Source organism: Rattus norvegicus, chromosome 20, assembly GCF_036323735.1.
Source record: "Rattus norvegicus strain BN/NHsdMcwi chromosome 20, GRCr8, whole genome shotgun sequence".
In the NCBI taxonomy this organism is placed as follows: Eukaryota; Metazoa; Chordata; class Mammalia; order Rodentia; family Muridae; genus Rattus; species Rattus norvegicus.
Window position 1 is genome coordinate 32,309,215 of NC_086038.1, and position 12,152 is coordinate 32,321,366.

General features: G+C 42.1%; 1 protein-coding gene and 1 long non-coding RNA gene across 4 annotated transcripts in view; one reads left to right on the forward strand and one right to left on the reverse strand.

Moving 5' to 3' along the window:
* Gopc (golgi associated PDZ and coiled-coil motif containing) overlaps positions 1 to 10,421 on the reverse strand; it is a 49,322-nt gene extending 38,901 nt beyond the window's left edge. For 2 of the 3 annotated variants that reach the window (NM_001393720.1, NM_001107631.3), the window contains exon 1: positions 9,916 to 10,397. In NM_001393720.1, the coding sequence (NP_001380649.1) occupies positions 9,916 to 10,203 (288 nt within the window). In that variant the 5' untranslated portion in view covers positions 10,204 to 10,397. Of the gene's footprint in view, positions 1 to 9,915 lie in introns of all 3 variants that reach the window. The other variant, XR_010060701.1, reaches the window with a different exon arrangement.
* Positions 10,422 to 10,432: 11 nt separating this feature from the next.
* On the forward strand, positions 10,433 to 11,809 carry LOC134483928 (uncharacterized). Its single transcript, XR_010061136.1, has 2 exons — positions 10,433 to 10,585; positions 10,808 to 11,809. It is a non-coding gene; the product is annotated as an uncharacterized LOC134483928 (long non-coding RNA).
* Positions 11,810 to 12,152: the final 343 nt, after the last annotated feature.

Consider the following 12,152-nt stretch of genomic DNA (forward strand, 5'->3'; position numbering starts at 1 on the left):
GTAGCACCATTTGTTATAGCTAAGATAAAGAATCAGCCTATGTACCTATTAATGGATAAAAGAACAAAAAATATGGTACATGTGTGCACACACACAAAATGGTGTATATGGACATGATGGGATAGTATTCAGAAATAAAGGGATGCCATGTGAAATGACACGGAGGATATGATGTTAGTGAAATAAACCAGACACTGAAAGCTGAATATTACATGATCTTACCTAAATGTGGCACCTAAAAAATTGTTTTCATAGAAGGAGAGGATCAAGTGGTTACCGGAGGTATGGGGATTTGAAGAGTCAGGGATTGGTAAAGATCAATTACAGATACAAAGTCATAGGTAGAGAGAAAGAATACATTCTGGTGCTCTATTGTATTGGTAGATACCTGGGGTTAACAATAATGTGTTTCAAAATAGCCAGAAAAGCAGTTTTTAAATGTTCTTTCCATAATAAATGTATCAAAAGAATGCTTACTTTAATAATTACATGTCAATCATAAAGTACATTAAAAAAATTAAAATATACTGTACAAAGTAAAAATATCCTTTCAGAAATGGAAGGAGATACACAGAGGCATTTTACCTACAGGGCATTGTAGGACGACTATGGGCCTTCACTGAATGAGTCATTACTGTTCCGCTCCCCAATCTTAGTCTTTTTTTTTTCCTTTTCTTTTTTTCCCGGAGCTGGGGACTGAACCCAGGGTCTTGCGCTTAGGCAAGCGCTCTACTACTGAGCTAAATAAATCCCCAACCCCCATCTAAGTCTTCTAAACTATTCTATCAAGACAATTCCTGGGGCTGGAGAGATGGCTCAGTGGTTAAGAGCACTGGCTGCTCTTGCAGAGGACTGGGTTTCCAGTCCTCGTACGGAGGCTCACAAGAGTCTTTAACTCTAGGTGCAGAGGCCTGGATGCCGTTCTGAAGGCACTAGGCATACGCATGTTGCACCTATAAACTTACAGGCAAAAACACTCACACATGAAAACCTTTCTCTCTCCTATTTTTGAGATTATGATATAATTACACCACTTCTCCCTTTGCTGTCCTTCACCTTATATCCCTCACTGCTCTCTTTCAAACTTATAGCCTCTTTTCTCATTAACTGTTGGATCGTCTGTGGATCTCTCTCTCTCTCTCTCTCTCTCACACACACACACACACACACACACACACACACACACACACACACACACACTTCTTTCTAAATAAAACCTGTACAATTTTACTTATATGTATGTTTTCGTGGCTGACTATTTGATACTTGATAACCAACTGGTAAAATCTTTTTAAAAACAATTCCTTATTGATAGAATTCTTTTTCCCTCTAATATAATTCTTGACCATTGAACCCACCCTTTGTAACATGAGTCCATAATTCTAGTGCTGGAGTAGCAGAGTCAGGATCTCTGGGGCTTGGTGCTGACCAGCCAGCCTGACTCAATCAGTGAGCAGCAGGTTCAGAGAGAGACCCTGTCTCAAAAAAATAAAGTGGATGGCAACTAAGACACCCAACCTTGACCTCTGACCTCCATGTTCACCAAAACCTGCATACACTTGCACACACACACACACACACACACACATACTACACACAAGCTTATTACATATCTGTCATCACCTCCGACCTGAGAAGTCCTTTTAAAAGTATGTACCATGTGATTTTATATAAAGGAGTATAATCTATGAGACAGAAAGGAGCCTGATCATTCTCCAAAGGCCTTTTCACTTGTGGCAAGAGTCAAAGGGACAATGTAACTAGCAGAAGTATTTTGTTCTAGTCCCCTTTCTTCTTATTCAAATTGTCATTTAACACACTCTTTATATTAAGGATCGTCCTCTATTTTCTTTCTTCTATGCTCAAAGTGGTATCTTTCCTACTCTTCAAAATTATAAAGAATCAATGAATTCTATTCTAAAACACAAGGCTAATACTATACACTGAAAATACATTAAATGGTCAAACCTGTCATTTTTCGAAGCAGAAAATAAGACCTTCCTACTTTACATCAACCTCCACACAGTTTGCTCATGTAGGAAAGTTTTGCAAGAACAATTTATCTAGCCAGTATAAATATTTTTCTATACAATCTAATGACCACTAACTTCACTAGCTACTACTTCTTCCCAAATTGGTCTGCAATCTAGATAGGAAAACACATTTTTATTTCTAGTCTTCTATACCATTACACATCCACAGAATTCACAGGACTGAAATCTGAACACATGCACACGCACACGCACGCACACCAGTGAATAAAAGTATGCATTTTGCCTCAGCAAAGGTTATAGAGGCCTGGTACACTGAATAGACCTAAAAGAATGAAATGTGTGCTAATTAGTGCCAGGCATTATTTTCCAAATAAATATATATATATATTAAGGTAAAATGTCCAAGGCTCCTGTAAAACCATTTTAACACATTATTACTTATGTATGTTACACATACATTATATGTAATTAAAAATTATGTAAAAGAAATTAAAAGACCCGGGGGGTAGAAATGCATAACTATTTTCCTTCAGAGTTTCAGCCATTACTAAGGCGCGAGTTCCCCACTCATGTCCCACAGGATGCTCTCACAGGTGCAAGCCACTCTCATGGTAATAACACGGTGCTTGCTTCTCTACTAGGCTGATGTTTGCACTCACATGCAAACGCTCTGCTGAGTACAGTGCTGGCGCATGAGTTGAGGCCAGGAAGGGCAGACTGCACCTGCATGTGCTATGCTCTGCACCACAGCCATTCAGTTTCCTCATGGTCTTTACAAACAAAGAGAGAGAAAACCACTAATTCTTACAAGTTTCGATCTATGAGCGTATGTCTTTTTATCTTTCTATGTGATCAGACAGAAGAAAAGCATATCTATTATAAACCAACATATGCTATCTCAAAGAAAAAGCATCTAAGCAACTGTTTGACTAAAAACTGTACTTTTTCCCTTTGAAGAACATCTTTACCTGGGAGAATGACCGAGTGACTAAGTGTGGTGACGCACATCCAACCCCAGCATCCAGGGGCTAAGACAGGAAGACCATGGATTAAAAAGGATGGTCTGGACTGCATAGTGAGACCCTGCCTCAAAAGTAAAATATAAAAAAGGGACAAACCAGTCTTCAGATTAAAATGTGGTAGATACATTCCTGAGAATGAATACGACAGTATATGTTACTAAAGATGAAGCTAGAGTTTTTTTTTTAAGATTTATTTATTTATTTATTTATTTATTTATTTATTATAATAAGCACACTGTAGCTGTTCAGACACACCAGAAGAGGGCATCAGATCTCATTACAGATGGTTGTGAGCCACCATGTGGTTGCTGGGAATTGAACTCAGGACCTCTGGAAGAGCAGTCAGTGCTCTTAACCACTGAGCCATCTCTCCAGCCCCCGAAGCTAGGGTTTTTAAGTAAAAATTGCAATCCTGGAAAACTTGAAATTCATTACCATGAGCTTGATGACTTCCCTTCTTGATGACATGGGAAATACTAACAAAGGTAATACTTAAAAATTCTGTAAGATGTATCAAAAGCTTTAGGAGAAGAAAAATCGGCAAACCATTTCAAAACTGATCCATGCATGCCTGATATTATATGATCATCCCTGGGTAAAGAGCTAATCAACCTGCAAGACAGACCAATATTTATTAACAAAACAGTGGAGGTGTAGGAAGAAAGAAGTACAGAGACGCAGGCAACAGAGGCAAAAAGTACGAAGTATGAAAAGTCATAGTGAAACTCACTATTTTGTGTACTAAAAATAAAACAATTAAAATACAAACCTATTGTACGAGCAGTTATCTTAGTGGTTTAGATTCTACACTACAGTCAACCTTTAAGAAACGATCTCCCATCTACAGCCACACACTCTAAGCACACCCCATCTTATCTGATCTCTTACTACCTCTTTAGAGAAATTGTTTGGTTTACAACAGAGTGTGGCTGCATAGCCCTGGTTGGCCTCAGACTTGCTACATAGACCATAATGGCTGGGAACTCAAGAGATCTGCTGGCCTCTGCCTCCTGGGTTCTTGTCAACTTTTACCACCAGAGAATATTGACAGTTACCTGACAGGGCTATCAGAATATTCCTCCTCCCTTTCAAGCTATAGGTTTCTTCCTGGTCAAATTTTCTTCCTACCAATAGAATGCTATCCCAATGAAACTGAACACAACAATACGTGCAAGAGTCCAAGGAGCACCCACTGAGCCAGATGTTAAAGGAGAACAACGCTGCTCTGCTCGCTCACTTTACTTGATGTTGGAAAAGCTATTTTAGATTTAAAATGGAATCAGCATTAACAGTGTAGTTGTGTGGCTGCCATCATAATACTTGGGAGGCCAAGGCATAGACTACATACTGAAATTTAAATATTTATTGTCCATCCCTACCGAAATTAATATTAATATTTACAGCTTTCTTGGTTTCAAGTTCTAAAACAATAATCACACACATGCTTGCTGCGCGCACACACACACATGCACAGATAAAGAGAGAAAGAGAGAGAGAGAGAGATAGATAGATAAAGCTATCTTGTGCCCCCAAAATTTAAGTGCCAAGGGTCCTGAAATGAAATTGAGAATATTGTCACTGCCTTTTAAAGGTCTGTCTGAATCATAAAGATAAAGAATGGCAAAATTCCTCTTTCAGAAGTCAGGTCCTACAGAGCTCGTCAGTCCTAAATAGCATTTCTCAGCAGCACTTTGGAGAACAGGAATTGGGGTAGGGGTGACCTTAGTGACTACAGTACCAACAAATGTGATCCCCTCTTCCTTTCTGTCTTAGCCACTGTGTCTGCATACCGACCAGCTCCTGGCTAAACCTCCTTCACCCCATTTCTTCACCATTACTACGTTCATTTCAATAACATCCTTGTCCATCTAACAAACTTCTTTGCTTCCACACTGCAGGAATCTAAGTATTACTTGCATGAATGTGTCCACACTTGAACAACAGTGTTGGAGAAATTCATACCACAGGGTACACTGGCTGTCGTGGTGCTTATGATAAACGACACCAACTAGGTCCTTTACTGCCTGGCAGTTCATCTCTCTGGGCTTTCCCCTGGTGTATGGCTACAACAACCTCTCCCACTCTCTTCAAGTACTTCCTCTTAATTCAGCAATGGACCTGAGCTCCTATTTTAGAGAAAACAAGTAGAAATCACACAGAAATCCTGGCAACTCCATCACCCCATCTCTTCTCACCACCATTCACTCCTTGCTGTATAAATAATGCAAGGCCACTCGCGGTGCCAGCTCTTTGTGACTTTTCTGTTCCCAGCATCTTAGTATTACTCAGTCACTTACCACAGCATTCAGCTTTTCCCTTATATAGAAACACGTTCAACTTGAAAAACACAATGAAGTAATACCTCTCCCAAAGCCTACCTTTTCCTCTCTAAGCTATCCTCACTTTTTCCGGATGCTTCTCAGTCTGTCTTCCCAATCCCCCTTCTAGCATAAATTAGTTTATAAAGAATGATTTCTTTAGCTTTGTGTGGGCCTCTTAAATCCTTTCTCTAGTATAACAAAACCCATAATTATAAACTTTTTTAAAGGAACTGCTGTGAGAATGAGATGAATATGTAAAAAGCAAACAAACAAATAAATTTAGAACAGAGCCTAATCCATAGTAACTGATCAATGAAGTTAGCTATATTACCATTATTGCTAATAATGTCACATATCTCTGTCCAGACAGCCAACTACACAAGAGCAGGGTACCATAGAGTTGTCCTAAAGTCCTTCATCCCTCCCACCTCTAATCCAGCTTGAACTCTGCTGACTTTTGCCTTTAAGGTTCCCTTGCTTCTCTCTCTCTCCATCACCTCAGTTTATGCTACCATAATAGCACACGGCTACTCTGAAGCTCCCCAAGAGTTTCTTGCATTCACTCTTATATTCTTAAAATGTCTGCCAGGATAGTCTATTACCTTAAAACCTGGATATTATAACCAGGATAGTCTACTCTAACCTCATATCTGAGACACTCATCTAGTGTTAAAATGCTTGCCCCTGTTATGATAAAGCCCGCATCTATGGCACAGCCTATGCAGCCTATGCGACAAGGCCAGTCTGGTTCCTACCAATCACACTTACTTCCTGTGTGCTTTCAACTCCTCCCCAGATTTTCAAATGCACCATGGACTCTCACCCACCGCCACACTCTCCCCTTCCCAGTTCCTCTACTTTATATAACGTGAGATGATATTTCTGTCTCTTAGCTCAACTCCTGTTAGTTCACTCCAGCCTTGGGTTAAGAGATGGAGACAGGAGGAACAGAGACAGGCAGCAATGACAGGAGATCCTGTTTTAGATGTAACAATAATGGACCTGGAGATGGTCCAGTTGATAAAGCGTTTGCTATGCAAGTATGCAGGTTGGAGTTCAGGTCCTCAGCACCCAAGTAAAAAGCCAGACATGGGAGGGCGCCTGTAACCCCAGGGCTGGGAAGTAGACAGGACATCCCAGGGGCTTGCTGGCCAGCCCAGTTTATCCAAATTGGCAAGCTCCAAGTTCACTGAGAGATCCTATCTCAAAACATGAGGAAATATCTGATATTGAGCTTTTCCCTTTACACCCACACCCACCCACATACCCACACACCCACCAACCAATAAATAAAACAACACACACTTGAAGCTGCACAAAAACAAGTGTATCATCAGTTTAATACCGACATAATTTCCGACCAAGGCTTCACTACTCTAGTAACGATCTGAACAGTCAGTCACTTCAAAGAGACATTAGCTAGTACAGTACTGTGGAAGAAAGACATGTAATAGAAGGTGCATTTTTTTGAGTGTGGAAACAGAATGTCATTCAGGCTGGCCCGGATTCATGTGTAGCTGTGGTGCCAGATTCTCCTCATCTCCACTTACGTAGTGTTGGGATTAAAGGCAAGGACCGCTGTGTGCAGGCTAGGTGTACTGTTTTGCTAGTATTTCCTAAAAGGAGCCAACAATTGGAGCATACATTCCAAAACAGAGGGGAGTTATTTCAGGGCCCTGGCTCATGACCTTTGCTCTTCTATGTCTATTATTGTCACTATTACTCTTATTTTATTGGTGACTCTGGCTGGGCCTCAACCAAGTGTCTCACCATAGCAGGAATTCTCAGGCATGTACAAAGTTTGAGAGATTCAGTTTGAAATGGTGTCACCTCAAAATATTCTGATTTTTTTCTTCAATTGCAGCCCTTGATATACATCTCTTGCCAAATATAACTTACAGCAAAAAGCTGCTATGTGGATGGCATTTATATTTAATTTAAAAGGGAACTAATGATTTTATTTTTCAGTAAAAGTGTTTTCTTGCTCCCATTCTGACTCTCTTCCCTCCCGGACCCCTTTCTTTCCCCAGCCCCAAATGTTCCTGGCTAGCCTCCCCTCCCCTTTGCCCCTGTCCTTCTGTCTCTACTCTCTTCTCAACTCCCCTTCCAAAAAAAAAAAAAAAGTCCCAACCACTAGATTAATTTGCCGTACAATACCTAAAAGCAGAAGGACAGGGAAAAAGTGGCATTTTGGAAGGATACAGAAGTTCCATTTGTCTGGGTTTTTGTTTCATTCATTTAATTTATATGCTTTCTTGAGACAGGGTTTCTCACGTGGCCCAGACTGGCCTTAAACTTCTGATCCGCCTGTCTTTACCTCCTAAGTACTGGGATTACAGACACAAATTACCCACATGGGAGTTATCTATGTCTTGAGAATATAAAAACATTTTATTACAAGATGGTGTAAGTACTAATCTCCGAAACCACTGAACTTGGGACACACTTACTACACAGATAGCAAACAGCATCATATGTTACTTCAACATCCTCAAAGAACAGTCAGAAGACCTAGTCGTTTGCTCACTGAGACAAAATTAAAACAGTAAGAAAGCACCAATCTCTTAGAAGATTCAATACTGAGAATCTCAGTAGATTGTCAACAGTTTAGAGAACATCCCCTGAGATTCTGTATATGGCATACTAAGTCTACTTTGAAAGTTGTGACTAGCCCTAAGTCTTTCCACAGTAGTGCACAGTTATTCTACGAAAACTAAGTAAGATGTTTTATGTATATAAACTGACACAGGTGAATCGTGTATAGTTGAATATACATATAAGCAACAAAATCCAAATTATCCTCCTCATCATTTCTTTTTTTTTTTTTTTTTGGAGCTGGGGACCGAACCCAGGGCCTCGCGCTCGCTAGGCAAGCGCTCTACCACTGAGCTAAATCCCCAACCCCTTCATCATTTCTTAAGGTCTCTGAATCCAGAGTTACAGTCACACTGAAAACCACACTCACACTGTGATATGCTAGCATTCTTTAAGAAGTAATGCTACTTTGTAAGCTGGGACATGGACTTAGAATATGTAAGTATAACTTCTGAAAAAAAAACCACGTAAGTTATTACATGCACAGTCTATTAGAGAAATATTCTTTTAAAATATTTAAAAAACCTGAGTACCTTCTATTCATAGAACCCCCCCCATCAGACTTTATTGCTAACATCAGAAAGTACTATTGTTTAACTTCCTTAGGTCATTTAAAAAACAAGTAAATTGTTTTATGCTTTAAAAGCCATTTATCTCCAGTATATGATTAAATATGTAGATGGTATTTAAGTTATTTGGCAAAAGCTACTCCTAATCTTTAAAGCTAAAATACTATTTTAAAAACCACCAAATGCAATTTTACTACATGAAATCTCAGCTTCTAGAAATTACCATTCACTGGAAAAAAAAATCGAGACAGCCTTATTTACACTTAAGGCTTTTACATAAGCACTTTCACCCCACTCTTTCCAAAGAGAAATCATAACATCCTCAATATGTAAAGAGATGCTAATCAAATATTAGTGGCAAATGTTTTTCATGGCTCATATGAAAGATTGCAGAGTACTAAGCAAGGCCAGGACACCAATCTGGTGTACACATTAACCTTGCACAATGGGCACTCTCATTAGTACAGTTAATAGTGAGGAGCTCTTGGGAAAGCAAAGGCACAAAAAACTTCACACGTCTCAGGGTATCTCATGTTTTAAAAATCCTTTTTAAAACGAAGGACCTATTCTCTATTTGAATTGTCTATTTCTAAAATGCTTTCCATATAATGTTAGTACATCATGATTTCTAAAGCTTGTAATGCTGCCCTAGTTTAACTTTCCACGCAAAATAGGTTTGGAGTTTCTGTTTACAACCACACTCCCCTCACTCTGATCAGAGACTATGCAAAGGATTGTCTTTACATCGTCTCAAAGGTCTGAAACTAGGGAAATACTGTAAAGTACAAATGCATGCCTTCTCAAAGTTAGGAGTTATTTGAATACTGACAGGGAGCTAACTCTGAAGACATAGCTGCCCGTAATATCTGCCACATGTGGGTGTAAACCGTGGAGGAGATACTCCATTTCATTTCCCTAGAAGCTTTGATTGGCTCCCCCTAAGTTCATGCATGTCTCTGTGTACAGACGCAGACGTTGATCTGGGCTATCGGATGAAAATGATCAGACCTGCATCTGTCTTTTGAAAATACATCGGTCGAGCTTGTCATTATCAAAGCAGAAGAGGAGAGCTGAGGTATTCCCTGACAGAAGATCTTGGGAATATCTGTTAAAGTAACACCTACAAGGCAGGTAAGTGAGATTAGCTCCTGTCCCCGCCGCATGAGATGCTGGGAGGTGGATGACAGGACGTCTGGAGACCTACACGTCGGTCTCCATCCTTTTCCTCCCCCTCCCGCTCGGCACGCCTTTGCCACACTCACGTATAAAACGCACTCTCCATCACATTCGAAGCTGAGCTGAGCTGTCCAGTGGATAGGTTTTTAAGGATCGTTTTCCTAGTGCGTTAAATGGGATCTAACGCCCTCGGACAGCCTGGGATTGAATGCCACTGCTGCCAGCCCCTGAGGCTCACCTCAAGCTTGTGGTTGATCTGAGACACAGTCTGGGCTTTGTGGCAAAGCTGCGCAAAGCAGGAGCTAAGGCTGGTCATCTTCTGACGCCCCTCATAAGTGATGTCCGCCTGGTCCGGATCGATCTCGCCCAGAAGAAGATCCACATCCACAAAGGCCTTGTCGAACTCCTTCTCGAGCACTTCAAGCCACCGAAACATGGACACTCCACCAGGGGAGACCCCAACAGGGCAGGAGGCGCCCCCTGGGCCGCTGCCGGCTCCCGCCGGGCATGGGCCGCCCGCCGACATGGCGCCGTCCAGGGCCTCGCCGACTGCTGCTCACCTTGGCCGCCCACCCCGCGCGAGGGGAACTGCTAGCACCGAGGCGCCCCTCGCGCGCGCACACACACGCCCCGCAGGTCCCTTCCCTTCCCTCGCGCCGCCAACGCCGACAGCGTAGCTCCAGAGCCGCAAAGGTAGCGCGGCAGTAACAGCGACCGCGACACACGGAAGACCCGCCCGCAAGCCGGCCTGCCCCCGCCGCGCATGCGTAGCGGAGCCCAGAGAGGGCGCAGCCCAGCGGGAGAAAGTGGGCAGGGCCGACCGAAAGCTTGGCCAATGAAAAGCCTCCGCCTCCACAAGCCTGCCTGCGGCCATTTTGACTACTGGCAAAACCCTGCGAAGCAGACGGGTGAGGCGGCCACTTGCAACTGGGAAAGATTGGAGGAAGAGAAGGGAAAGGTTCCACGTCGCAGAGGGGACTGGCTTCCGCCAGTTTGGCTTCACAGTGGGCGGGAACCAGTCCACAGGCCGGTTTGGGAAAGTTGCTGCTGGGGCGTCAAAGGGCTCGGGTGGGAGAGGGGAGGGCCGTGTGTGCATGCGCAATAGCCACGTTTTCCTTTCGGATTTCCAGCTCTTGGAGCGGGATGGGTGTGGACACTGGCTCTTCTTGGTAAACCGGACGGCGCATTCCAGCTAGAAACTGCCTGAAGCTGCCCATGGAAGCTACTGACCAAGTTTTGTTGAATCAATGGGTTTCTTCTTGTATGGTTGACAAGCCTGGGTTCAAGGCCTACACGTTATGGCATAGTGGCTGCCTCACCTCAGTGGTTTTATTACCTTCCTTGGGAACCTTGGTTTCCAAAGTTTACCTCACTTGGCAATTGAGGTAAAGTGAAAGTGGACACACAGCACTCATCTTACTGCTTACAGATCATATATTTCTAAAGCAACGACTTGGCTGTCATTTTCATATATTCATACACATTGAATTCATGTCCCGGTCGAGGCACTGAGGGCATAAAATCTAATGAAACCACCCTCACCCAAGCCGAGCTAGTAAGCTGGTGAGCCTCTCAAGGACTTTTAAGTCTGCATTGCGTGCATCTGGGAGCATTAAGCAAGAGCTTTCTTTGCATCCTGCCTCTCATCTCTTCTACCTCCCCAACTCCACCCCTGTCTAATCCGAGAGTAGACAGTTCGTAAAGGAAAGGAGAAGCCAGAGTAATTAGAATAGGCAAGTAGGAGTTATGCCTCCTGCCTCACCTACAGGAGTATTTGGAAGATTAGTCCAGAATCTTTCAGAAGTTGCTCTTGGGACAGACCTTTCTAATAATTCATCACTCAGAATCTGCATGGCACTGTGTGCCTCTCATCAAAGCAGTACCATTAAGAATTAAGAAACAACAGACTTAGTTTGCCCTTTGGTTACTCCAATGCAAAACTGGTTACCATCAAGCAAAAACTATTATGATTTCAGCAAACTAAGTCAAGTAAAACTAACCACGCAACTCTTGAGTTTAGTCAGAGACTGTCTCATAGGCTTAGTACACAATAGTATAAAACATCCTCTTCCAATGGTTGGTTGCATTTTATTTTATATACATTATATAATAAAATAGATTATATATATATATATATATATATATTTCCCATTATTAGACGGCTTAGCAGTTGCCACATCCTGTGTGCTCATTATCTTGGTATTCAATGATGGCTTTAAATGCACATGAGGTTTCCTAATAGAACAGTCTGCTCACTTTGATTTGGGATTTTGCAATTCTGGAAGTCTCAACAGAATATGAAAGTGGAAAAAGAAGCTCAATGGGTGTTTGGCATAGATGTATGTGTGTGTTTATATATGCGTGTGTTTGCCCTGAATGTATGTGTATGTCTGTGTGCGTGATGGCTCTCACAAAGGCCAGAACAGAGTACCAGATCCTCCAGAACTGGAGTTGTAGATGCTGTTAGCCACCATG